Source organism: Rhinatrema bivittatum, chromosome 16 (genome assembly GCF_901001135.1).
Source record: "Rhinatrema bivittatum chromosome 16, aRhiBiv1.1, whole genome shotgun sequence".
NCBI lineage: Eukaryota > Metazoa > Chordata > Amphibia > Gymnophiona > Rhinatrematidae > Rhinatrema > Rhinatrema bivittatum.
The window spans coordinates 9,831,982-9,858,927 of NC_042630.1; the positions used below are offsets into that span (position 1 = coordinate 9,831,982).

Here is a 26,946-nt window from a genome sequence, read left to right on the forward strand (position 1 = left end):
AGTAAAACCATTTCTGTGAGTGCAGTGCATGGGACGCTGTGAGTGACATGGAGGTGATGTGAGTCACAGCTCAGCACCTCAGGCTCCATAGCTCAGGGGTTAGAGCACTGGTCTTGTAAACCAGGGGTCGTGAGTTCAAATCTCACTGGGGCCTTTCTCATAACTTTTTCTTTTTTTTTTTTTTTTTTTTTTTAAGTAAAATTTTTGCTGATCTTGGCTGCTTCTCCCCATTCTAACCTGCAGTTTCTCTTTCCTTAAAAGATCAGGAAGAATTACAATTATTTCCTTTGCATAGGCTGAACTTACCTCAGTTGTTTCCCCCACCCAGCCCAGCTCCTTGGGTTCAGTCATAGTTAGGGTTGACGCCTCAACCCAAAGAAGTGATCTGATGCCGGCTTTGCCCCGTTCCGTGCCCGAGTTTGTAATTCTGATTCCCCCCCCCCCCCCATCCCCCATGATTTCCCTAAGAAACAGGAACTACAAATCCCTGCATGCAGTGGGGCAGAAGGAGGACTGGATCAACCCATTTGGAGGAGGTGGAAAAAGGGGAAGCGCTCCAGGTTCGGGCTCCTCCTGAACGGGAGAGGGGAACTTGAGTTAGGGTCCCCTCCCCTCCCCCAAAGGTTCTCCTTCTCTTCCTCTTCGTGAATCATTTTTCTCTGCTTGAGATGCTTTGCTCAGTGCCACCTCCCCCCTCTCCTTCCAGGGACCCCCCAGCCGGACTCCAGGCTCGCTTTTACCCTGCCTGCATGCTGGGACTGGGAGATCTGATTTCCTAAGGGGAAGGGAGGAGGTAAAACCAGAACTGGAATGGAAACAAAAAAGGGAGTCGTTTCGTAAGCAAACTTCCTCACTTTGAGGTGTTTGCCAACCTGCCCTCTGCCTGCCACTCCCCAGAGCTTCTCAGTCCTGCTTGCCAGGACATTGGCAGGCACCGTCTCCATTCTCCCTCCTGCACATTCATTGTGGGTATCCTAAAAACCCAGCTGGCTGGGTGGTCCCGCCGGGAATCTTTCCTAAAAGAGGAAAGCTCCCTGCAGGCTGGGTAAGAGCTGGGACTGGGTGTGCCTGCTTCATGAGCAGAAAAGCCCGCCTGGCACGCACAGATCCAGGAAATACGTCAAGAGGGAGTGCCCAGGAGAATGGAGGGAAGGCAAGAGGAGAAGGAAGGCAGGGGAGAGAGGGCACATTTTTTTAATATCAGGAACCCTGGATCCAGCAAGCGAAAAAAAAAAAAAAAAAGAATGTGATCCACTCAAATCAAGCCACTTCAAAGCAAGTGCATGGCAAAATGGCAGTAAAAAATGAATTTAATACAAGCGATATTTAACTTAACATCATCAAATGGCATTCGATTCAAAAGCAGCCGAGGTCTGCTTGTGCCTGCTGCAGTGTGAGCCTTGCTGCCCAGCTGCTTCCTACAGATGTGGAAGAGCTGGGCCTTTCTGGCAGGGCACGGCTGGCAAATGGAAAAACCCGCAAGCCTAGGTGGGTCCTGGCCAGTGCCCGCCTGGCTGTGGTGGGCTACGCGTGCAGAGGCCAAGGGGACCCCCAGCGTCGGGGACAGGAGCCACTTTATCCAGAGGGACACCCCACAGGCCCCCCCCCCCCCCTCTCTTTGACTTGTTTCACTTGGATGCTGCCGTAGGCTCCAGGCATTAAGCAGCAGGCTTAACCCAGTCCTGCTGCCATCCTCTCTCACGAGGGCCATCGCTTTCCCCCAGAAGCTCAGAGCTACCACCCTGTGCACGCACTGAGGTAAAGCCAGGACTGGATCGGCCTGATCCTCGTGACCTGCAGCCAGGTGACCACTCTTAGGTGCAGGGGACCTGCTGCAAACACTACAAATTATTTTGAATCTGGAAGAAAAGCCTCTGCAAAGAAAGAACTGGTTAGTTGGGGGGGGGACACCTGAATGTTGGAAGATCAATGATAGGAAGAGAGGGGAGGCGAAAAAGCACTGCTTATTTATTTAAAATACTTGTATTCCACCTATATAAAACAGTGGCATGCTACACGGCTCCCACCATGGTGCTGTTCAATGAGATTGGGTTACCCTCCTGGTCGCAGATGATGATGAGGTATCTCCAGTTGCTGATAGCCCAGTATCTGCAAGCATTCGGCGGCTGCCCCCTCAGGTACCGGCACTCTGTGACCAGGTACTGGTGCTGACTGACTTTCAGGTCATTGCCATAGATGTTGCCCAGGTGTCTGCACACACGATTTATCTCCTTGATGTGTGTGCGGATGAAGAGGTTCATGAGCGTGCAGTTGGGAGAGGTCATGCCCCTCTTCCTCATCTGCTCGTTACAGTAACGGTCGTCGCTCTCGGCCTTCGTGTCCAAGTGCTTTCTCTCAAACGCCAGCGAGGCGTTCATGGAAGGTGAAGGGGAGAGGAGGCTGAGGTGGATCAGGGAAACGTGGAGGAAGAGGAAGAGGAGGATGGAGGCGACCCTCATTCTTGAAGTGCTGTCATCCAAAGAAGGCAAGGGAGGTAGAGGAGTCGCAGACAGCCAGGGGCTTCCTGGGCAGCTCGCGCCGTATATTCTCACCATCAGGTGCTGATAGGCTGCCGCAACCCTCCCCCCCCCCCCCCCCCGGGTGGGATTTCAGAGGTGATTAATGGAGCTCTGCGGCCGGTGCTCGGGAACTATCAGCGGGAGGTTTACAGAAGCCACCAGAGGATACAGACATTAAACATCCCCAGACCCTGGCAAATTATTGTGCAAGAAGAATGCGGTGATGGAGCAGTCATAGTGCAGCGTTCTGGAACCGGAATGCAGCAGTGGAGCAGCCACGCCCCTTCCTCCAGTCAATCACATCAGAGTGACATCATCAAAGACAAGATGGCTGACACGGGACCACCAGCTGCAAGCATGAGGGTTTTTGAATGTGGCTCAAAGACACTCGGGAGCTGATCGATAAGAGCTTTACAATACGTACTGGAGGCTGTCCCTGAAGTTCCCTACAACTGAACCGATGGAGATTTATGATAGTAATGCCTCCATGCGGGCCTTTGGTGAGACCTGACCCAGAATATTGTGTCCAGTTCTGGAGGCTCTATCTACAAATAGGTGAAGGTAGTCCCAAGATAAGATACCAAAATCCCTGAAATGAGACTTGAGGCCTAGAGAAGAGACAAGGGAAATATGACAGAGACATTCAAGTATCTGAAAGGTAGTAATAATGCAGTGTTTTTCCCAAACTTTCCCAGCATAACGTACGCCAACGTGAACAAAAGTGTTGTGTGGCTCAGCAGCCTCCTGGTGCAGGCAGTACAGAGATAGAGAGGGCTTCTAGGGGCAGAAGAGCTAGAAAAGGCCCATCAGCCTGTCAAGTATATTGTAAATGCAGAACTGGGCCTGTCCCAGTGGCCCTGTAGCTTTTTGAATTGACCCTCTTGGATCAGAAGCAGGAGGCGCCTGTGGCTCCTCCAGCATCCCAGCTCTAAGAGGCTATGGTTATAGACACACACACACAGAGAGAGTAGGAAAGACACCTGCATACACCCAGCGTACAGATCACTGCAGATGGTGCCACGAACGTTCCTCCACCGTCGCAGCTCTAAGAGGCTATGGTCATAGACACACACACACACAGAGAGTAGGAAGGACACCCCAGCGTCCAGATCACTGCAGATGCTGCCAAGCACGTTTCTCCACCGTCGCCATGGCTCGTCCGGCATGGAAGGGTGACATGCAGGCAGCTGTAGGCAGGACTTCTGTATCTCTGATCAACGGCCACCCCCCCCAAAAAAAAGGCTAGGCAGGGATCTGGGTACAGCTGTACTTTCATAATGCCCTTTCCTTGCCTCCTTCCCCCACATGAAATAAACTTTGATCCCCTTCACATATTGTAACATTGCATGAAAGAAGATACAGTTTCCCTCTTACTGCAGCAGCTTTGGTTTTTTCCTTCTTTGCAATAAACGTGTAACATAATAACATGACACAGTAATGATGGCAGGGTCTATCCGCGCTGCCCAGCAAGCTTCCCAGGGCAGGGTCTGCCGCCCCTGTTTCTCTGCCGCTCCGTGCAGTTACGGGCTGGACAAACAGCCCCCCCTTAATTTGATTCCCCTGAGCAGCCCACGGCAGAGCGGCATCGTCATTTCCTCTAAATGTCGTGCGCATTCATTTTCCCCAAACTTTATTTTTACAGTAATGTGGTTATAAGCAGAAAGTAAAGAGAATCCAAGCGATGCAGCGTTATCTCTCGCTTATTCCACAGGCACCGGCCAGAAGAAAGGAGGTGCAAGCGGCTCCTGTTCTCTCCGAGAGCAGGCAGGGGTCAGGTAACCGCAAACCACTGGGATTCTCAGCTTAGGCGAGGGTCTGACCCCCCCCCCCCCCCCCCCAAGAGTACGGGCAAAAAAAAAAAAGGCAAAATCTGCAAGTTTTCCATTTCAGTTGAAATTTATTTCAGAAGGATTTCCACTTGGTTATCTCATACCCTGACAGCACCCAATGTGAAGAGAAACAGGCCTCCTGCAGCCAAAAAACGCACGGAGGGTGAAAGTGCGCTTAACATGAAAGAGAAAATCCCAGTAGCATTAAAGTACATAGAAGCGAGAGCTTGGTAGGCAGCTCTAAGCAGAAAGCAGGAGGGTAACAAGGGAATGCACAGAAGGGCTTCCTGTGGGACGTGGAAGCCAAACCAGTAACAGGGACCCGAGAAAGCCCGGGACCAGCACCAAGGCAGGGGAAAGCCCAGAGGCTTCTCTGCCATCGGCTCCTAGGTCCAAATACTTGTCACATCCCTTACAACTATCACTGCCCGGTACCAGGAGAAAAGAAGTATTAAAAAAAAAGAGAGAGAGAGAGAGAAGCCCAGCGTGCAATACTGTAGTAGTATGGAAGGAGGCTGACGCTGCAAGGAACTCGCCACCCGCCCGGCGCCTGAACAGATCCTACGCGCCATCGATCCCTAAACCGTGCACTGGTAAATCACAGCTCCTGGCCTTCCGTTCATTAACAGGTCAGAGGTAAGATTATAAACCTATTTCCTATCCCATTAATCCTGGGATGCAGGAGCTCTACAATAGAGGCAGCCGTAGCGCAGTTAGAGATTACAGCCCGGGCGGCTACGAGCACTGCGACTCCATGAGAGCGGATCCTTCCTGGCTGAATACTGAAATGCCCAGCGGTCCAGCTCCACTGAGGCCGCCTGCTTTCCTTCAACCTTTCCTGTCCCGGCGACACCGGACGCTCCATTAGAATTGGGCCTAGGGCCTTATAGACAAAAAAAAAAAAAAAGAGGTTATTTTCCATTTATACGGAAACCTTTGAGAGAGAAAGCGTCTTCTCTTTCCATGATTCTTACCCACTGCTGACGTAATAGCAAACAACAAAAAATACTTCAGCTCGACCCCTATTCGTTTCCTATTGCTTCTTGATTTCAGAATGTGTTTAGTAATATTAAAGTGTTTCCTACACGAAGCTGCAATTCATCCTTTAAAGCATTTCATGCCCTCTCTTCCTTATTCCACCTTGAGCTTGCTTTATTTCTCGGCCTCCCAGGCTTCACTCTGAATGCTGAAATGTATTCTGCGAGTAAAGCCAAAATCCGTTTTCCCATCTGGGAGAGGCTCCTTCACCGCAGGCACCACCTCACCCCCGGGCAGTCTGAAAGTACACAAAGCGCTTTTCTCTCGCTTGCTGGCTAACGTTTAGCGCCATGTGAAAAATAAAATCAGCCCGATGGCAGACAAAGACCATTTGGCTCCTTCAGTTTCTTCCCGGCTATTCTTTTCCAAGCTGCTAAGAATGCATTGCTTCATTTATTTAGGCGTTTTGCCTACAGTCGGTCCAAAAGTAGATCACAACAGTGTACAAGATCCACCTCCAAATTCATGATCAACGATTACATTCAGCTTCTAGTTGGTCACCACATTGTATACGTGCTCTCCTTCATAATCATAGTTCCTATTCGTGCATTTTCTGTTCTGCTTTATATTTGTGCATTTTCACGGTTGACCTAACGGGGCTACAGGTTCTAATCATACTAACAATGTACGTCACATCATTCATTACTTATTGCTTGCTCTGTTAACATCAGTTTAATATCACGTCATTCACTGCTTATTGATTGCTCCGTTTACATTATCCCTGACACTGATGTAGTTGTCATCAGATTATTGGTCTTTTACATCCCAGCTTGTAGGATAATTGCTTCTTATCCAAGTCAGTTGTGACTTTCTTCCTCTGTAAAGTTCCCAGTCTCCCTTTTCCTTCAGCACTCCCGACGTGTTGCAATAATCTAGATTTAGTGAGGCCGCTGCTTGAACATCCAGCCTCCTAGGCCCCCGTGGCCTTCCTGGACAGTAGCCAGCCAACCACCGAGCCAAGTGGTTTCTGGAAAGCTGCAGCCAGCTGGTTCCAGTTTGACTATCCCTTGGCCTCCTATCACATGAAATCACATTTCCTTGTTTTCTCCTTATTTCCTCTCCCCTTGCCTGACAAGCTACAGTTTCTGCTCAGTCATTCAGGTTTTGTCACTGCGAATGCTCTTTCTGTGCATGTTGGAGGATAAATGGATACTGCTTATAGATACTTCCTAGCTCACAGCTTTCCTGCCGCAAGTCTCCTCCCAGACAAGGCAGTGGGACGCTTTCATGCTGTTACAGCAGTCAGTAACCGCCTTCTCTCCCGTTAAGTCTGGCTCTGTGGCGCTTTAACAGAGACTCATGCATCTCCCTCACCGCCTGTGATCACCAAGTCTACTCACCAATCACCGCCGACGGCCACCTTACTGACCCAACGATTAACCTTTTCCTAGCTCATCTAAATTCTGAAATATTCCAGCTGAACCGGGTTTAAGTCCTTGCGGCAGGCTGGGTCGGAAATTAAGAACGAGCACGCCAAAAATCGTTAAAACACTGAAAGCCATCCCCAGGGGTTCAGCATTACCAAAATATGCCCTTCGTGTTTTGATGATCAGCTCGCTCGCTTTGTTAGGAGCCCCCGTGGTCTATTGTTATTCTGGCTTTACCGCTTGCTTTTCTAATAAAAAGTATTTTTGTGCACTCTGTTACATAATCCTGCGATTTCTACCTCTGCTTCAGCACGTAATTACCCTTGAAGAGGTACAACCAATTGCTGAACATAGTTCCTAAGGCCCTTCTGCTCTATAGACAAGCAATCAATGGTTAAGAGAAGAGGGGAAAACATTTTCTACGTCGTCCGTTTATAAAATGGCTTGTCCGATTTTCCGGTTAACCAGCGCTCCTCTTGACGTACTGGACACAAGCAGTGGGCCCCTTTCCTTGGCAGACCTTGGAGAGGTTGATGTGGACCTCCGCTGAAGGGAACAATTAACTTCTCCCCACAGCATTTGTGTGTTCAAGGACTTCCTTTTTTTTTCCTTCTCCAGAGGCAGATGCTACTTCCCAGTCTGCGTGATCGCTTTACTCTCCTCTCCCCCTGCTTCTCTGCGTTACAGGATCTAGTTAAACGTTTTGGGCAGCAGGTCACAGGCCACAGGAGGGGGGGGGGGGCGCATATTTTTGTTTGAGGCAGATAAAGGGTCCATCTGTGTCCAGCCCGCGTAGTTAGATCCCACCGCAGGGCGCGTCGCTCCCCTTCCACTGGAGCACGATCGACGATGGATCAGGGAAGTCCAACTCACTAAACATGGTCCAAGCACTCGATAGCAACGGTCCTGTAGATGAGCTTTGCCACTGGTGAGCGGATCCTGCACAGAAGGCTTGAAGAGGTCCCTGATAAATGCCCACGGTGCCTCCAGATTCCTCCGGAACACGAGCAGCAAAGCTTTCCCTTCCTTTCTCCTGCGTGAACCTCTAGAATTCTCTCAGGCAATGCTCAACCCCCTCGGCTGAAACAAAACAATTACTGACCCTGCACATAGAGGTCACGGGATCGTACCGCTCCCCAGATTTGTGGAAACCGATTTATAAAAAAGGCCTTGCATTAACGCCACTGCATTCACACAAATCATCAGAATCTACGTCTCCTGCCTCCTCCCGTCTCGCTAACCTTAGCTTATCCTTCAGATGTGATGATACTTGTCACCTTAGAGTCGGAATCAGTCTGGGGCGCGCCTGCCCCCAGGGAGCAGCGTAAAGGATGTCAGCCCTAATATCTTAAAATAATTTAAAAAAAAAAATTTAAATATGTCATCAATTAGCAACCAATCAAAATGAAACGAATATCATTTTCCTAAAAGCATGGCCTTTAAAACATGAAATCTGACCTCACACACATACAAAAAATTGCCTTGCCACAATCCCCCCCCCCCCCCTCAAATCCCCTCTCAGGGACTCTATATAGTACCTAATCCTGTATATGGTTCTTCATCCTGCAGAGCCTGAAATGATTTAATAAAATTATTCACTTTCCTACAGTACATATGACACTGCGGTAATCATCAGCAAAAAAATATTGAAGAAAGAAAATAGAATGAAAAAAAAAAAACCCCCAACTCTTCATTATATAAAAATATTAAAAATGGACCCAAAACTGATCAGAAACTACTGGAATGCCATGTTCCAACTGGTACCATTTGAGAGGTACCAGACACAGAGTCTAACACTACCCGCTAGGCCTTCTGGCCTGCAGGTCATGAAGCACCAGTGCAGTTCTATTAAGTATGTGTTGTGCGTGCAGAATCCTGGCGAGCAATTTATTAATATCACCTCCTGTCCAATGCAGAGGCCCCCAAACCCCTCGTTAGGGAGTGAGGGAAAAGCATGGGACCTACACTCACCCAACACCAAGACATATCACTGAGATACCTTTTGGTCTCTTGTTAGCTGTGTTACAGTCTCCTATGAACGTGTCAGGTAGAAGCAGGCCTACGGAGAGGACGGCGGAGTGTGGAGCCAGCTCTGGCACGGGGGGGGGGGCCTGGAGAGGGTTACATAAACAGCAGGGAGCATGAGCACCTGCAATGGGATCCGTCTCGCCCAGACCCTCTGCGCCGAGGACACCCTCGTTACAGAGGATGCTGGCGTCAGCTCAAATGGCACTGGTTTATTATTTATTGGAAGACAAAAAAAAAAATAAGAGACCGGTCCCTTGTCTGTCAGAGCGCATACAAGTTCCCCAGGGCACGCACGCCAGACAGACGGATGAAGAAGAACGTCTCTCGGAGACAAACGGCACCGAATAAATGACTTGATGGCGAGTAGCCCAGCCCCACCTTACGGGTGCCGAGGTCTCTTCTCTGCCCAGGGTTTTCACTGGGCAAAGCGCAATCTGTTTGCGGCTGGCGTGGGGGGCTCGGTGGTAGGCGCTGTGCTGCGCCAGGGTGAAGACTGGGGTTCTGTTCTCTGAGCCGGCCGGAGAGGCACAGACTCAATCACGGTGTAAAGGTAGCACCCAGCAGGCAGACACAGGGCCCACGATGCAGGGCGTGGCTGGTGGCTGTCACTGCAATGACGGGGCTAAGGGGGAATATAAAATAGTAAAACAAAAAACAGGCAGCTGTGACTGAGGACTGATGGCACCGCTGCCCAACACCGGCCGGTTCTGACTGAACCCAAATCCCACGGAAACAGAAGGCAGCTGCTCGGCGGGGGAGGGGGAGGAGGGGATAACGCACAATCCTGGTGGGGGATCCTTTCCATTCCTGGGTACTGATTTAGGTATGGAAACCTGTAGGCTCATTTACCCCAGATGGTGGACGACCAAAAAAAGAGGGGAAAAACAACAAAACTGAATTGCACGACGAATGATCCCCTGCAGGTGGTCAAGCTTGCACGGCTGCCTGCTGGGAGATATCTTTAGCCTACTCTGATGTGAAAAGGGTAGGAGAGGGCGAAGACAAGAGCGAGAGGGGACAACCAGGCAGGCCGGCTAGTCCTTAGCTGCAGCTGACCGCTCGTTACTGTACTCCGGACGAAGCGCAGCGTGGCCGAGAGAAAGGTGAGGAATTGCCTACAGAGCCGCGCCCCGCTCCCCCTGCCCTCCTCAGCCCCCTACGCCAGGCCCGCCCCCCCCCCCCCCAAGCGCGGGCGCTCTAGACGACATTGTTGTTGGGCTCGATGCGGGGCAGCAGCCTGGTCACCAGCTTCTCCATGATCTTGGAGCTGGCCTTGCTGGTCTGCAGCACCTCCTCGTGGTTGGCGACTTCCTCGCTGTCGTAGTCCATCACTGCTTTGTTGGTGATGAGGGAGAAGCCCAGCACCCGCAGGCCGCAGTGTCGGGCCACGATCACCTCCGGCACCGTGCTCATGCCTGGAAAGAGGAGCACGGCAAGGCAAGTTACACACGGTGGGGGGGGGGGGGGGACATCAAACCCTCCTCCCCACTGCTGCCGAGAGTCACAAACCGGCAAGATAGAATGGGATGAAGGGCACAGAGTTTGTGACTGTACACACCAAAAGCGCAAATAAGACTTTACTTGGTCAGGGCGTAGCATTTCAAGTTCTTTTATTTCATCGCGGTAACTGCTTTCGGTGAAACACGGTGTTTAACAACAGTCCCCCAACACGGACATTAAAATTATCCCCCCCGAAGCAGCCGGACTGGCGAAACAGAGGGTCCGTGTTGGGGAATTGCTGTTAAACACCGTGTTTCACCGAAAGGAGTTACCGAGTTGAAATAAAAGAACTTTAAATGCTACGCCCTGACCAAGTAAAGTCTTATTTGCGCTTTTGGTGTGTACAATAGATGTGCAAAGTGCCTCTGTGCTCCAGTGGTATATTGGGCACAGATTTTGTGACGCCATCTAGGGATTAACTAAAAAAAACTGTAAAATGAAATCAAACAACAGTATCCCGGCCTTAGCATGCTCAAAAATAAAGATGTAAAGTACCCCAGATGACTTAAGACTTTCTCATAAGCTGGTGATGGACACAAAATTTAATTCTACTTTTTTTTAGCATCCACGTAAGCTCTGTGGGGAAGGGACTCTATGACTGAGATGGCACATTATGAACAGTCTCTCAGCTGGAAGGGCACGCCGTACACTACAAGACAAATGACACTGAGACCTGATTACCCTCCCTGAAACTGTCCAGGCCATCGGATACGCTGATCCCGTTTTACGGCCGTGCTGATTAATAAGAGGTAATAAACGGGACGCCTCGTTCACGGGGTCCTTTCTGCAGCCTCTGCTTCCCCTCCCCTGTGCACCTGCCGACAAGACGGAGCTCGACGCCGCTGGCACCGCCTCCATCTGACCACCAGGACTTTCTGCATGGATGGGACTTACCCACGGCGTCCGCTCCCAGCCGGTTCAGGAAGACGCACTCAGCGATGGTCTCGTAGTTGGGGCCACCCAAGCTGCAGTACACCCCCTCTCGCATGATTCTGGCGCAGCCCAGCTCCTGGCCCACTGCCAGCGCCAGTTTCCTCAGGCTCTTGTCGTAGGCGTCCGACACGGCCGGGAAACGTGGACCAAACCTAGTGCCGAGAGCACAGCTGGGTCAGTCGCGGAGCAAAAAAAAAAGCCAGCCTAAGCCACGCTCCAGGGGTCTCCGATTGCACGTTACAAGAACGCCAAGCTACCGCCTGCTGAACGAGGGGCCGTTCAGGGTCTTTACCTCTCGTCGTTCCTTCCTATCAGGGGGTTCTGCCCCGCGAATCCCGGCATGTTGATGTGGTCCTTAATGACCATAATGTCGCCCACTTTGTAGTCTTGGTTCAGACCCCCAGCTGCGTTAGTCACGAGGACCGTGTCCACGCCCATCAAGTGGAAGACGCGTATGGGGAAGGTCACCTGGCGGGGGGAAATAAATCGGGTTAGCTGTGCAGGTTTACAGAGACCATTCCTTAAAGCAAGGAAGAGAGCCGCCCCCCCTCACTGCCACCCCAAGACGGTACTCAGTCGCCTGAAAATTCACCCAACCCCAGGCGACGAAAACGAAACAGAATTCCTCTCCGAGGCAGGAAGGCGGCGATGGCGATAGCAGCAGAAGTCACCGCGCGCTCACGGAGCCTCCCCCAGACCTAAGGCACGGGTTTCCAGTCTCTAACAAGAAGCCTGCCCAGGAGGAAGGGAGGGAGGGGGGGCCCGTCAGTGCTCCCCCACCCCCCCACTGCTGAACACAGGAGGGAGGGGAGGGAAGCGGCCCCCGGTTCTATGAGCCCCACCCACCCCACTGGGAGCCTCGACCCAACCGTGCGAGAAGCACAGCTCTAAAGATTCAGATCCCACTGCCTGCTCCCTGTGACCTTGGGCAATTCCCCTCCGGAGACGGGGAAACGCCTGCCGGACCTGAAAACGTAATCCGTTATTGAAGTGTCTGAAAAGGCGGAACAGAAATCAAATTTCAATCAATCAGGTGGAGCGCTCACCTTCCAGAGGGGGTAGCCCTCGTACATGTGGAACCTGCCCTGCATGCAGACACACGGCTTCCCGTTCAGCTTCCCAAATACCAAATGTCCAGCATGGCCGTGCACTGTGAAGAACAGGGGAGGGAGAGAGAGAGAGAGCGTGAGCATCTCAGAAAGGAGAGAGAGAGAGAGAGCGTGAGCATCTCAGAAAGGAGAGAGAGAGAGAGAGAGCGCGTGAGCATCTCAGAAAGGAGAGAGAGAGAGAGAGAGCGCGTGAGCATCTCAGAAAGGAGAGAGAGAGAGAGAGAGAGCGTGAGCATCTCAGAAAGGAGAGAGAGAGAGAGAGCGCGTGAGCATCTCAGAAAGGAGAGAGAGAGAGAGAGCGTGAGCATCTCAGAAAGGAGAGAGAGAGAGAGAGCGTGAGCATCTCAGAAAGGAGAGAGAGAGAGAGCGCGTGAGCATCTCAGAAAGGAGAGAGAGAGAGAGCGCGTGAGCATCTCAGAAAGGAGAGAGAGAGAGAGAGAGAGCGTGAGCATCTCAGAAAGGAGAGAGAGAGAGAGAGAGCGCGTGAGCATCTCAGAAAGGAGAGAGAGAGAGAGAGCGCGTGAGCATCTCAGAAAGGAGAGAGAGAGAGAGAGAGCGTGAGCATCTCAGAAAGGAGAGACAGAGAGAGAGAGAGCGTGAGCATCTCAGAAAGGAGAGAGAGAGAGAGCGCGTGAGCATCTCAGAAAGGAGAGAGAGAGAGAGAGAGCGCGTGAGCATCTCAGAAAGGAGAGAGAGAGAGAGCGCGTGAGCATCTCAGAAAGGAGAGAGAGAGAGAGAGAGCGTGAGCATCTCAGAAAGGAGAGAGAGAGAGAGAGAGCGCGTGAGCATCTCAGAAAGGAGAGAGAGAGAGAGCGCGTGAGCATCTCAGAAAGGTCCCCAGCCCTCTCCTGTAATCCAATCCCCAACGCTTGCCCCTGGTGGTTCTGCCACAGCTCGGGCATCGATTCCTCTTCTCCCCATGACCCCCCTCGGGCATCGATTCCTCTTCTCCCCATGACCCCCCTCGGGCATCGATTCCTCTTCTCCCCATGACCCCCCCCAGGCCAAAATAAGTCCCGGTCTTACCTGTGCTCTGAGGGAAGTTGGGAATGTCGCTGTACTTAATCGCCTCCCGGTCTTCCATCAGCTCAGCCAGGCCCCCCAGGCCGGACCCCAGCACAACAGCCACGCTAGGACGGCATTTCGTCTTGGCCAGGAGCCAGTCGGCCGTCTCCTTGTACTCCTCATAGGTGTACCTGAGGGAGAGAGAGAGCAGCACAGGGCGAGAGCTGAATTGGGAGCACAGAGCCGGGAGAGGGCCTGCTCAGCGCGCAGCCCACGCCACCGACAGAAACAACGCGCCTTCAAGAGCCATGCGCTTAACCGTCACTACAGCAACTGTGGGACCCTCAGCAATGCCTTCCTTCCAGGGCCTGCGGTCGCCCTGGCACGACCCCAGCCATTTTATCCAACTGCAACTGGGAAATAATGCTCTTTCCACCCTCCTCAAAACACCCCCCAAATGTATAAACTAAGGTGGAGCGCCAGCAGACCACGCTTCTGAGTGGATATTAACACATTTTTTTAAGATATGCACAGGGAATTTGGTAGAATTTGGGATGTGTGAAATCCAAGTGAGCTTGTAATTTACTGGCAAAACATCCCTCCACAACTGGGAAAAGCTTCTAAGGTGAACTTTTGCCACGAGTTCAGAAGTTTCCCGTTGCATGTTGAGAGTTTTGCAAGGGGAGCCTCAGAGCAGCTGGGGAAGGTTTCAGCTTTCGGGTCTTCCGCTGTGCTGGTAGCAGGACCCGCCCTTCCCTGGGGCTCGGAACCTGCGTGTGATCCGGACCCCGCTCCGTGTGCACAGCAGGAATACAGCACGCGGTACCAGAGCCAAATCGTCTTACGCAAATGCCACCCACCATATTGAGCTGTGCCCATGTTCGGTTCACATACAGACACAGACGCAGGCTCTGCCGGTATTCCCACAGGCCTCCCTCGGTGGAGCGCACTGTTAGCCCAGGTTTGGACACGCGTTTGATGCGCTAGCTTTACCCCTTATTCAGTAAGGGGTAATAGCGTGTCGAAAATGCGCATCCAACCCCCCCCCCCCCCCGAACCTAATAGGGCCATCAACATGCAAATGCACGTTGATGGCCCTATTAGTCATTCCCGCACGATACAGAAAGTAAAATGTGCAGCCAAGCCGCACATTTTACTTTCAGAAATTAGCGCCTACCCAAAGGTAGGCGCTAATGTCTGCCGGCGCCGGGGAAGTGCACAGAAAAGCAGTAAAAACTGCTTTTCTGTGCACCCTCCGACTTAATATCATGGCGATATTAAGTCGGAGACCCCAAAAGTTAAAATAGGCCCGTGGGTCGGAAGATGGATGCTCAATTATGCCGGCGTCCGTTTTCCGAACCTGTGGCTGTCAGCGGGTTTGAGAACCGACACCTGGCAAAATTGAGCATCGGCTGTCAAACCCGCTGACAGCCGCCGCTCCTGTCAAAAAGGAGACACTAGGGATGCGCTAGTGTCCCTAGCGCCTCCTTTTACCGCGGGCCCTAATTTGCATAGGCCACCCTCCTGAATCGCGCACCCAGGAGAGTGGCCTGTGCGCGCGCCGGTTCTCCCGCGCGTTCCTCTGCATCGGCCTGATTGTTCTTATCACAGCTCAGCACATCTGCGTCTCAAAGCTTGTGTTTGCTAACAGTTCTCATGGGTTCCGTGCATAAGCATTTCTGAGTACAAACATCTGCATTGCCATTGGCTGTGTTGGTCCATGATACGCGTAGGTGAACCCATGAACTTAACCAACGCTCCCCCAACACAGAGGCATCACAGCTAACCCTACCCCCCACAGTCGATAATATGCACGCTAGTCTAGTGAGAACTGCAGCAGGGATTAAAATAAGAGCCTTCTGCTGCTCGACCCAGAAGGAGGCGCGCCAGGTCTGGCCAATCAGCACAGCTGCTGCTATTGGGCCACAGTCACATAGGCAGATAAAGACCGAAATGGCTCGTCCAGTCTGCCCAGCAAGGTGTTTAGGATTGCAACTGCCGCTCAAGGCAGGTTACCCCCCTCGCCTTCTGTTTAGGATTGCGACTCTCACGCCACTGGGTGGTAGGTCCTTGCTTACATGCTGCGCTGCCCCGAATCACAGTCCAAGGCTTGCCCCTCTCCACCTGATACTAGGCCCATCATTTCCCTACTCTCCATTTTGGGATTGGGGGGGGGGGGGGAGGGAGACATGGGCAGAGGGAGAGGGGAGTTCCATGTAGCGTTCAGGCTTAACAAGAGGACCCCCAACGAGCAAAGAAAAATCAGGCTGGCTATAAAAGCAGCGGGTTTTGCGTCTGCGTTTCCTTATTACTGCATTTATTTTACGTCCACCCATAACTGCCCTGGGCAGATTAATGTTTCTAATGCAAAGTACAGAACAATAAATCAAACAGTTGCCATCAAGACTCCCATACAAGAGTGACGTATTATCCAAATTAAAACCACAACATCAAAAAAACAAGCACTAGAAAGCAGATCCCCTGTGAGACCGGGTGCATGAAACGAGGGTATCGGAAGAAGGTGGCCGAGAGGGTGTGGGTCCCCGCTGGCACAAGGGCAGAGCCAAAGCGATTCGGTGCTAGGGCAGACCTCTCTCCAGCAGCGAGGGCCAGCAGGGTCACCGCAGGACAAATCACAGAGGTGGTGGTGCAAACACACATAGACAAACAGGAGACACCGGAAGAGGAAAACAAATCTTGTCTGCCATTTGCAGTTTTTCAGATACTCCCATAAAACTGCACAAAATGCCAGGGATTGTTTGTTATCTATTGCAGTGTGTTACTTGTTTTCTTTACTGTAATCCAGCTTGAAAGGGTTTCGAAGACTCAGAAAGGGGGCCTCTACATGTTAAATGAATCTCTTTGCCTCGCCTGAAGTAGAAGACAAACTGGCATCCTTCTCGCTGTTCTCCCCTGCCTTCTTCTCAGCTTGCACAGGAAGCACAGCAGCAGAGAAGCTGGGGAGCAAAGCTGCGGCAAGAAACCGACCTTCTCAGGAGAGGAAACCATGCCAGGGGAGGGCTGAAACTTTGCTGCAGAGCCTTGGTTTTACAGACCTGGGTGGGGGAAACATTTACAGCAGACACTGGCTAGGGATCCCCAGGCTGAGCTCCGGATGCCGGACACGAAATGATCTGACCGGAGACGTGCTTGCAACCCTCCCCTTCTCACCGAGCACCCAGGAAGGCGTATGCGGCAGGACGAAACAAGCTGTCATACGTGGGGGTAAAGCAAAGCCCAGAGGGCCGTATCATTCGCATTCCTTATTTTATGAGATCACGCGTGCGCCTTTGCCTGGCCACAATACGGTTATGACCCCAGAAAGCTGCCTTCACCACTTCTAGACAACCAGGCAAAACATTTTCAAAGGTGGCAGCTGTGCATCCAAGCACACAGGGCTCCGTACACAAAAACTGGGTCCGATATCTGAAACCTTTCCTGTCTGAAGGCCGTTACATTGGACGTTTTTGCGAAGCACCACGTCACAAGTTTAGCTACTTGGTGCGGATTCAGGTACCCAGAGTTACCCCAAAAGTAATCCGGGGCATCTAAACGCAGTGTGTGTAATGCGAGGCTGCACCTCTAACTCCACCCCAGTTTAAAACATCTGACTTTCTGTAACTAATTGCAGTCAGATGCTCATCTCTTGCTTTGGGAAGGCTCTCAGGCGTAAGGGTCCCTTCTCCGTGTCCCTGCTCCTGTACAAGCGCCGCTAAACTGCCGCATGCGCCCCCTGCAAGCGTCTTCTCTCTTGGTGTCTAAAGCGAATGTATTGTGTGGCATACGTTGCCACTCAAGTCAGGAGAAAGTGTGCACGGAGCACCTCATCCCCTGCAGGGTCAGAGTCTGACGCCCATTGCAGTCCAAGCACCAGAGCGCCCACTTTCCACAGAGCTGATCTGTGTCATCCGACTCATGCCATCCTTTCCGGATCTCCGGGGTGGGGGAGAACAGCCGAAACCTGGACCTCACCATACCTTGCTACCTACAGTCCTCCAGAGAGCCAGGTGTGCTCTTTACAAACTCGGCTGCCAGGCTCGGAAAACGCAGGACGCGTTCTTTCTGCAGCCGAGGACATCGGACAAGGAGACAGGTGTCCAACGAGGTCAGCTACAGGAAGTCCAATCTGCTTCCACCGAGGGCAAAATCTGATTGGCAAATTGAGCGGGTCTCGGTTGGAAATGCCAGAGCAGCCATGTGTAGCCCATCCGGAAGTCTCGCTTCTCCACCGTCTGTTTTTATCATTCAAGTGGAAAATGTTAAGCAAAGTGTTCTATTTAATTTGCTTCTGACGAGCTACCAACATTTCTGCTTGTTTCTAGCAATTCCACACACACACACACGCACGCTCGCACAGACACACGCATCCCCTGAGAATCCCAAAATGAAAGCCTGTTGTTAAAAAGGGAGAGTCTGAGGAGTAACCGGAATAATAGACTAACCTGGTGACTACAGCACAGAAGACAAACTTCACCACAGATGGCACGAATCTCACAGTTGGAAAACAGGATGGCAGAGAAAAATCAGCAGAGAAAACATCCCGTCTAGTCTACCTCTGAATGAGTCACTTATATGAGTCAATGGCCATCAGAAAATGCCACTCACTGCTATACTCTATGGTGCAAATGAATCATGAACCATACATGAGCTACAGAGGATAACAGACAGTAAGGGATTATCTCTCCAAAGACAGAGAACTTTGTACAACAGCAGACATCTTTAAATCAATTATTGACTCCCATGGCACAGGCCACCTTCATAGAAACATAAATACATAATGCTTTAAAAAATAAATAAATAAATGTGGTGTTTAAAAAATAGAGATTTTTAAGATCTTTTATGAGGGCCTAAAATATATGTTCATTATAACTTACAACTGTAACATTTGTGTGAATTAGGAAATATTTAGAGGTGGTTAATATTTTATAGCGTTAAGATAACTTACATGCAGAATTAATAGGAAATGTAGTTTGGTTATTGAAGTTAATGGTATTAATACATGTGTGTGTGTACAAAGGTGTGGATATATGGAGTGTATTTGATATGAACATAAGAACCTGCCATTCTGGGTCAGACCAAGGGTCCATCAAGCCCAGCATCCTGTTTCCAACAGTGGCCAATCCAGGCTACAGGTACCTGGCAAGTACCCAAACACTAAGAAGATGCCATGCTACTGATGCCAGTAATAGCAGAGGCCATTCTTTAAGTCAACTTGATTAATAGCAGGTAATGGACTTCAAACCTTTTTTTAAACCCAGCTATACTAACTGCACCAACCACATCCTCTGGCAACAAATTCCAGACCTTAATTGTGCGTTGAGTGAAAAAGAATTTTCTCTGATTAGTTTTAAATGTGCTACTTGCTAACTTCATGGAGTGCCCCCTAGTCCTATTATCCGAGAGAGAAAGTAACCATTCACATTTACCCATTCTAGACCTCTCATGATTTTAAAGACATCTATCATATCCCCCCTCAGTCGTCTCTTCTCCAAGCTGAAAAGTCCTAACCTCTTCAGCCTTTCCTCATAGGGAAGCTGTTCCATTCCCCTTATCATTTTGGTTGCCCTTCTCTGTACCTTCTCCATCGCAATTATATCTTTTTTGAGATGCGGCGACCAGAATTGTACACAGTATTCAAGGTGCGGTCTCACCATGGAGCGATACAGAGGTATTATGACATTTTCCGTTTTATTCACCATTCCCTTTCTAATAATTCCCAACATTCTGTTTGCTTTTTTGACTGCAGCAGCACACTGTACCGACGATTTCAATGTGTTATCCACTATGACCCCTAGATCTCTTTCCTGGGTGGTAGCTCCTAATATGGAACCTAACATCATGTAACTACAGCATGGGTTATTTTTCCCTATATGCATCACCTTGCACTTATCCATGGTTTTATGAATAAGAGATGTGTTGATTTTAGTTGTATGATTTTTGAATTATATATGGTAATACATTGCATGGACATGTCTCAGGACCAATAAAAAGCATCAGAGCTTACAAAGCATCCATGTCCCTATTTGGAGGCAGATCCATACAAGGTTAAGTTATTTCTTGCCACTGGAAAAAAAGAGGAAGGGAACAGCTCTGAGAGGTCACAGCCAGATAAATCAAACATCCCAGCAAGGAGCAGACTTCCTCACTTCAAAGCCAAGAAGGAAGTGCTACAGGACTCTCCACTAGTGCATGCTATCTTGCTTATTGGTGTCCTTGCAGCAGATCCAGCCTCTGGTACAGCGTTTCCCAGCCCTCTCCTGAAGGCACAGGTAACCAGTTGGGTTTTCAGGATATCCACAATAAATATGCATGCAATAAATTTGCTTGCATTGGAGACCTAAGTTATGCAAATCTATCTCATGCATATTCATTGGGGAAATTCTGAAAACCCGACTAGCTAGGCGGCCTCCAGGACAGGATTGGGAAACACTGATCTGGTATAGGGACCGATGCATCACCATGACCCTGGGATGGGATGGAGGGAACCATTTCCTCCTTCCCTTTCCTTTTCTCTGTGGCACCTTCCTTCCCCCTCCCAGGGATAGTTGGGGATGGGGGAACACACATTACTCCACCCCTCCCGCCAGGCTCCCCGATCAGAACTACAAGTCCCAGAATGCCGCGGCGCTCACCCCGTCCTTTTTTGCTCCTTCTCCTGCTGCTCCTTCTGGGGGGTCTTCGAATGCTTGGACATGACGAGGGGAAAGAAAGTTCAATGTACTGTATTTTTTTTAAGGCTAAGAGGCGGCAAACCAATTAAAAAAAAAAAACAAAATAAACTGCCCCGCTTCTTGTTAGGGTGTCACGAGCCCAGGGCGCGTCTCGCGCCAAACACCGGGGAATTTTTTCGCGTGCGAGAATCACGTGACCAGGGTGGGGCGACAGGTTACTACAAAATAATAATAATAAATAAATAATAACAGTAATTGATAAATAAATAAGCAAAAAAAACCCTCCCCGAATTCTCAAGAACCGAAAAAACAAGTTAAATAATAATAATAAGTGCCTATTAGAGTGCTTGCCGGTCGTTTGCCCGCGCGCGGATGCTCAGAGCACGCGCTAAGCCGCTCGCGCCGCCACTCCAGCTGCAGGGAAACTGATGCTGCGACCATCAGGGCGTTCTGTAGGTAAAGCGGGGGGGCGGGGCCTGGGAGGGGGGTTAGGATAAAAGGGGGAAACAGTAGCCAAAACAACAAACCCAACTAACAGTGAGGGGGCGCGGCTTGGCCTCCGTGACGTCACTGCGCGAAAGACGGGAAGGGGAGCGGGGAAGGCGAGGCTCCCGATTCCGGCCGCTGATTGGCTAAAGGGAAAAGCGGGGCGGTGACACCCCCACCTTACGTCAGGGGAGAGAAGGTTTGCGGCGCCGGGGTGGGAGGAGCTTCGTGGTGCAGTGCAGGTAAAGTGTGCAACACGGTCTGCATGCACCTACATTTATGTATTGAATTAGTAACAAATATATATATGAATATTATAATAATGTATCAGAGCCCCGTGCAGACATTGCACCGAAACAGCAACATAGTAGATGTCAGCACAAAAAAAAAACAAAAAACATCCAACCGGCCCAGTTATCCCCCCTCTACGTTGCCAAGAATGCATCCCAGCTGCCAACGCTATCACGCCTTATCCTGGCTGTAAACTTTTCTTGCCTTCCTCCACTTTCTTGGGCTGATGAACATATTTCCCTGTTCTCTGTTCCGCCACTGTGTGTCTCTGCGTGGGGGGGGGGGGTTTGCAATGCTAACACCCAGTGGTTATTTTTCTTTAAAAAAAACAAAACATTTTTACCGGATGCGGGTGTGTGTGGCAGTGGCAGCCTCCACCTTCCACTTTCCCCCCAATGCAGCAAAGGCAGCAGGTTCCAAAAGGTTCCAGATGGGTGACCTGGCGGTCAGAGGCGCCAACCCACGGATCTTATTATGAATGGAGGTGTTTGTTCCCCTGTATTCACGCGGGCCCCCTGCTCAGGGTGAGGGGATTGGAGAATCCTCATCCAATTGGGAAGGCAGCGGGCCACACGCCTGCCGGGCCTCAGCCAATGGGCCCCGAGGGCTCCAGCGACCGCCCTGCTGCCAGCATGCACCCCACCGAGGAGAGGGGCAAGGGATCCCAAGGATCTTTCTGATCGGGGGGGGGGGGGGTCGGGGGTAAAGGGCAAGGCCTCACCGAGCCCCGGAAATGGGGAGTGAGGGGAATGGAAGGAAAACAATCGCCAAGGAATGATATTTTGTAGTTAAATTGTAATCTCCGGTTCTGCAAGCCAGGGCAGATTCTCGGCCGGAGCCAGTTCTCTCCTTTCATTGCGGCCTTCTGGCTCCCTCCGAGGCGAGGGGCAGCGCTGCGTAATCAGTGGGAAACCTTCCACGCAAATAAATAGAATAAGGGCGCCTCCACCTGCAGTGGGCTAAAGGTAAGCGAGCGCAGCTGGCACTTTCCAGCTTTACACAGCAGCCTCTCCTTGATGGAGACCGCCAGACCGGAGCGTGCACCCTCCACTATCTCCCCTGGTGTCCTGGGGGGGGTGCATGCTGCTCCACCGGGGGCTGCCTCTCACAGCCCTTCCAGGGGCCTGGCTTGCATTATATTTTATTTCCAGACGTCGGCAGCCCCCTGAGGGGAGCCTGTGCGTGCATGAGCCCGAGCTGCTGCAGGAATGTGGGGAGAGCTGGGCCGCTTTGCACGGCACACGCAGTGCACGCAGCACCTCTTCCTCCCCCAGCCCCGCCCCGCCTTCTGCCGAGTCCTTTCCAGCTTCTCATTCCCAGGCGAGGAGAGCGGGCGCTGAGCACTGGATGTGACTCACCACCCAGTGCTGGGCGCAGCAGCAGCAGCAGTGGAGGAGCTCTGGCAGCAGCCACATGGGGCACCCAAGTTAGCTAACACAGGGCACCCACCTCTCCCTTCCCCTGCACTTGTATAGAGAGAGGGGACTGATGCACTGTGCTGAGCTCATGTGCGACTCCACTCCCTCCCTGGGTTTCAAAAATGACTCTCCCCTGTCCACACTGCTTGCCCCCCCTGGAGCCTGCTGTGCCACACATGTGTTAATGGAGGTGTGCCTTAGGCTTGAAAAGGTTAGGAACCAAGATTTTGTTAGTTTACAGTAGGCCACAGGGGCTCAGTTGTAATCGCTGTCATAGCATGATAACAAGTTTCACTAAGCAGATGCTGCAGGGAGCCTCCCAAATGTTGGAAAATTCCCGCAGATGTCTCTGAGCAAGCCACAGCTGCCGCCCTTGCTCTGTGAGTGTGTGCACGTTTTGGTTTTTTTTTTACACGCTATCGGCTTAAGCTCCCTCCGCGGTGGTTTCCTGGTTGTAGATTACGAGGCCATTTCCCAATCCTGGCTATAGACTGTGAGACAATTTCCCGGACTACACAGCGACTTTGGTTTCCTTCCGATTTCTAAACCAGTTGTTGATTTCTCTTCTTTCCTCCCAATTATTTCCTTCTGACACTTTGTGTGTTAAATCGTCGGGCCTGGAAAAGTCCTTGAATCTGACAAAGAGAGGGAGAAACACACAAGGCCCACCAGGCTCTTTCCCGCCATCCCAAAACACTTCGCCCGTTGTCCCGCGGCCCTCTCTGCTGTTCCAGCACTGAGATCCCCTCTCCCATACACATGGCAATGGCACTGACTCTCTGCGTGGGACTCTGGGAGGAATCCCTTTATCCACCTGTGCCTCAGTACTAATCCCCGGCTCTGCCCCCAACTCCGTGAGGGTGATCCTGAGAGAGTCACTTTATTTACTTTTCTATTTAACAAATTAATATAGCGCAAAAGACAAAGTTCAAAGCAGTTTGCATTACAAACATCCATAATAAAAACAAAACATAAATAACTCAGTTAACAAATATCCATCATAAAAACATTAAAACGTACATAATAACTCAGTTAACAAATATCCATCATAAAAACATTAAAACGTACATAATAACTCAGTTAACAAATATCCATAATAAAAACATTAAAACGTACATAACTCAGTTAACATAACCAGGTGTTCAAGTAATATGGACTGAGCTAAATGAAATGGGGAAAGTCTTCGTTTTCTTAAATGATTTAGAACATGAAATTGCACACAGATGATCAGGAAGACCATTGCATAGGTTTGCAGCGGACACAAAAAAAAAGCCCTTTAGCGAGTTTCCGATAAATGCGCTTATTTAATAGTTGGAACAAATAGCATTCAGGCCTGAGAGGCGCGCAGGGTGCGCTGTGGATTGTATATCTTCAGGAGAGCATACATCCATGCATAGTCTACGTTATCCAGGAATGCGTGAATAATGGGCGACGCCTTTTATTGCACTCTGGCATGGACAGGAAGCCAGCGTAACTGACGCAGCGCATGGGGTGACAGGGGGTCCTGATTCTTGTACCCGTCAGAGTGCGCCCAGCTGTGCAACTTGGAGGACTCGGACAGCAGCTTGAGGCAACTCCAGACACAAAGAGTTGCAATAATCCAGTCCACGAAAAACTAAAGCCTATCCCAGAAAATCTGTGGGCTCGAGCAAAGGTTTAAGATTGTTAAATTGAGGATCTTGTGTAAAGGTTGCATACACAACCTTAGAGTCTAGAATAAAACCCAGACTCTTAGCATGTGACAGGATAGATATTTCATATCCATCAAAAACAGATTTTGAAAGCTTATCTGCTCAACTTGTGCCTCAGCTCTAATCCCTGGCTCAGTTACTGACTCTTTGTGACCCTGGCAGAGTCACTGTAAGAAAACATCCAAAAGAAAAAAAATCAAAACAAGATGCCTCTGATCATACCGAGGATTTAATGAATAAATGCCGGAGGTTTTGTATTAATGCACTGATTTAAATATTGTGTAACAGGCACCCTTGGTTTTTTTTATCGCTTCGACTTCCTACATACCGGTTTGCACGTATTGCATGAAGGTCACACACCTGTCACGGTTGTTCGATGGTTTGGGGGTTTGTGAAAGAGAAGGGGGATTGTCCCTACCTGCTCTCATCCTGGGCGCTTGCTGTCGTCTTCGTAGCCATCCTGCTTCGCTCGCGTAACCCTCCCTGAATGAATTCTCTCCACGGACTGCCCTCGGGGTCTGGGGCACCTGCGGCGGTGGCAGCCCCCAGCTCTCTGCGCAACGACGTGCTTACTACCCCAGTCCCACGATGACACAATGCAGGCAGTTCCTTCTTCACAGCTCAGTGTACACCGCTGCCCGCATTCGTTACTGATTTCTGTCTTGCTCAAGACAAGTTAGCTTTCATTTACATTTTAACTTCAATCAGAAACCACAGGCAGCAGCAGTGTAAGCTTTGGACACGTAGGCGCTTCCCCATCACAGAACAGGTACAGTACAGACTGCCAGAGAAATCTCTGCAGGAGACCCTGTGACTGTCCCCCAGCTGCCCTCTACTGCTGTGCAGGTAGGAGATGGTGGAGGGGTGTGGGAGTGCCTTGCTGAGGTGCCACCACTGGCCGGTCTCCGGTATGTACCAAAACCCAGATTAGAGCGATTAAAACTCAATTCGCCTGAAGGCCTGAGCAGCCACGTCTTAGGGTTCAGCACCCTTTGGGGGGGGGGGGGGCGGTGTTGCTGAAGTGGACCCTTGGGCCGAGGTGAAGTTGGCGCAATCCACAGGGAGGGGTCCTGCAGGTCCCCCACCATTGGCAGGTGGTGTTGGCTGGAGCAGATGCCCAACTGGAGCTTCATCAGTACCAGCCCTCATTCCCCTTAGGTTGAGCCCTCGGGTGCTGGGGCCCAACTGGATTTAGGCGCGGGCATCTGTGAGGTGAAGATCCGTCGCGCAAAAGGTGTTGCAGGCCAGCACGGTGAAGAAGTAGACTCTGTACAAGCAGCGGTCGGGACAGATTCAGGTTGTGGTCAGTGGCGGGCGGAGTTCACTCAGTGTCGTAGTTCGGGCAGTGGTCAGAGGCAGGCGGAGGTCGAGCAACATCGAGGTCCAATCCACGGTCAGGCCAGAAGTCCAATCCGATGAGGAACAAAGAGGAAGAGGGAGGACGAAGAACCACAGGAGCAAGACAAGACGCTGAAGACAGATGAAGGGAAGTCTGACCACGAAGACGGGAACTCAGGAGACAAACCAGACACCCAGGAACCGCGAACAGGCCACACAGCGGAAGCAGGAACCAGGAATGCAGAGACAAAGCACTTCTCCGATGCAGTTGACCAATTGCCGAGGCATTGGAGGGGTGTCCAGCCAGGCTCTTTAGACAGGAGGCTCCATGATGTCATCAGAGGGCGCCGTGGTGGATTTCCCGCCATGGGCCCTTTAAATCCTGGCAAGTTGGGTCCGCACGCGCCTGGGGAGGCTTCTGAAGCAGGACCTGCGGCAGTGTCAGCCTAGCTGCCCCGTGGCGGGCGGCCGTGTCTCGGCTGGAAGGATCGATTGCGCCGTGGGGAGTCTTTCGGAGCGGACCCGGGCTTGAGGTAAGCGTGGCGTGCAGTGGGATGAACCTGCGGTCCGCCGAGCACAACAGCCAATGACCGAGGCCTGGCCCTGGTCCATGCGCCAACTTTAAGATTTGAAGAGGCTGCGAAAGCCCAGTCAGAAGCTGAGATTTAGGCCGCAGAACTAGGGACACCTGGGAGTCGGGCTACATCCAGGTTTATCTCTTTCACCACAATCACTGATCACTCCTGCAGCGCTGTACACCCAGGAGCCAGCCCCTGTCCCACGGACCTTACAATCCAGTGGAAAATGCATGGGCAAGACAAAATGGAAGGTTTCAGGAAATTTGACAATTACAGTTTGGATTGAAAACCGGCTCCAGAGTTACAGGCCAGGCTCTACTCCACTGCGTGAACGGCTTTCCACTTGTGCGTCTTTCTTTCTTTAATTATTTCTTGGCGCCGTAGCCCGCCTTTCCAAAGCAGCCCGTGGCAAAATCCAACAAAGTAATACAATCCAGCTGTAAGAAAAAAAATGCACGGACGCAGAAAAGCCACAAAATGAGGAGCAGCGAATTTAACAGCCAGTTACAGAGAAGTAACCCCTGGGAGATCTCGTCCAAGCAAGAACCATGAAGCCAGAAAATGCACCAGCCTAGCGAGCAGTCCTCTGAGTGTTTCTAAAATACAGAACAGGGAAATAGGTTCGGTCAAAAGCGAGGAGGAAACAACTGATGTCAATTAAACCAGTAGGAGGGCTACGACCACTGACCCTCTAAACCGAAAGGAGCCCAGCCACTAGGAAGAAGTTCAGGTTGCAAAGAGCCTTTTCTAAACGATTGGGGGGTGCGAAACTCCACACACATTTCCCCCTCCCTGGGTCACAGTCAAGGGGGCACTCATTGCATGCACTGAGTGACAACTGGGGGGGAGGGGCTCCCATCCCATCCCTGGCCGACCCAGGACAATCAGCACCCAGCACTTGCCACTGTTTTGGGGGCAATAAGCGTAAACGATACGGAAGCCTTTAATATTTAAATCTAAAGATCCTTTTTTTTTTTTTTTAACACTTCCCATCCAGAACCCGTCTCTCGATACGGTGCAAGGGCTGGCTGAACGGGATACATTTGCACATCAGAGCAGGGGGGGCAGTCGGACTATTCCAACAATAGGGCAGTGCCCGAGGGCCCTCAGCACTCTCCCCTGCCCTCGGGTGGGTGGTTAGGGTT

The 26,946-nt window shown here is 51.1% G+C and overlaps 2 protein-coding genes and 1 non-coding gene across 5 annotated transcripts; 1 reads left to right on the forward strand and 2 right to left on the reverse strand.

Annotated features, from left to right (window-relative positions):
- Window positions 1-81: 81 nt before the first annotated feature.
- Window positions 82-154, forward strand: TRNAT-UGU. Its single transcript has one exon. It is a non-coding gene; the product is annotated as a tRNA-Thr (tRNA).
- Window positions 155-2,012: 1,858 nt separating this feature from the next.
- On the reverse strand, window positions 2,013-2,459 carry LOC115078580 (angiogenin-like). Its single transcript, XM_029581507.1, has one exon. It carries the CDS (start codon window positions 2,457-2,459, stop codon window positions 2,013-2,015), a length of 447 nt encoding a protein of 148 aa, XP_029437367.1.
- A 1,937-nt stretch (window positions 2,460-4,396) lies between these two features.
- On the reverse strand, window positions 4,397-24,486 carry PNP (purine nucleoside phosphorylase). Of its 3 annotated transcripts, none has more exons than XM_029580540.1 (6): window positions 24,304-24,486; window positions 13,350-13,519; window positions 12,261-12,364; window positions 11,507-11,682; window positions 11,176-11,366; window positions 4,397-10,196 (listed from the first exon to the last, which is right to left on the reverse strand). In XM_029580540.1, the coding sequence occupies exons 1-6, from the start codon at window positions 24,342-24,344 to the stop codon at window positions 9,979-9,981; spliced, it is 900 nt and encodes a 299-aa protein (XP_029436400.1). In that variant the 5' UTR covers window positions 24,345-24,486; the 3' UTR covers window positions 4,397-9,978. The 3 variants fall into 3 exon arrangements, with proteins under 3 accessions (XP_029436400.1, XP_029436399.1, XP_029436401.1); XM_029580539.1 differs by lacking the exon at window positions 24,304-24,486 and adding an exon at window positions 19,961-20,444; XM_029580541.1 differs by lacking the exon at window positions 24,304-24,486 and adding an exon at window positions 16,385-16,520.
- Between the last annotated feature and the right edge of the window lie 2,460 nt (window positions 24,487-26,946).

Bases quoted from the DNA above. Each gene is read 5' to 3' on its own strand.
- LOC115078580 (XM_029581507.1), bottom strand. From the start codon at position 2,459: ATGAGGGTCGCCTCCATCCTCCTCTTCCTCTTCCTCCACGTTTCCCTG.
- PNP (XM_029580539.1), bottom strand. From the start codon at position 20,022: ATGTCCAAGCATTCGAAGACCCCCCAGAAGGAGCAGCAGGAGAAGGAG. The intron at 12,365-13,349 runs GTAAGACCGGGA...TGTTCTTCACAG, and splicing joins CAACTTCCCTCAGAGCACAG to TGCACGGCCATGCTGGACAT. The intron at 11,367-11,506 runs GTAAAGACCCTG...TCTCGGCACTAG, and splicing joins ATAGGAAGGAACGACGAGAG to GTTTGGTCCACGTTTCCCGG.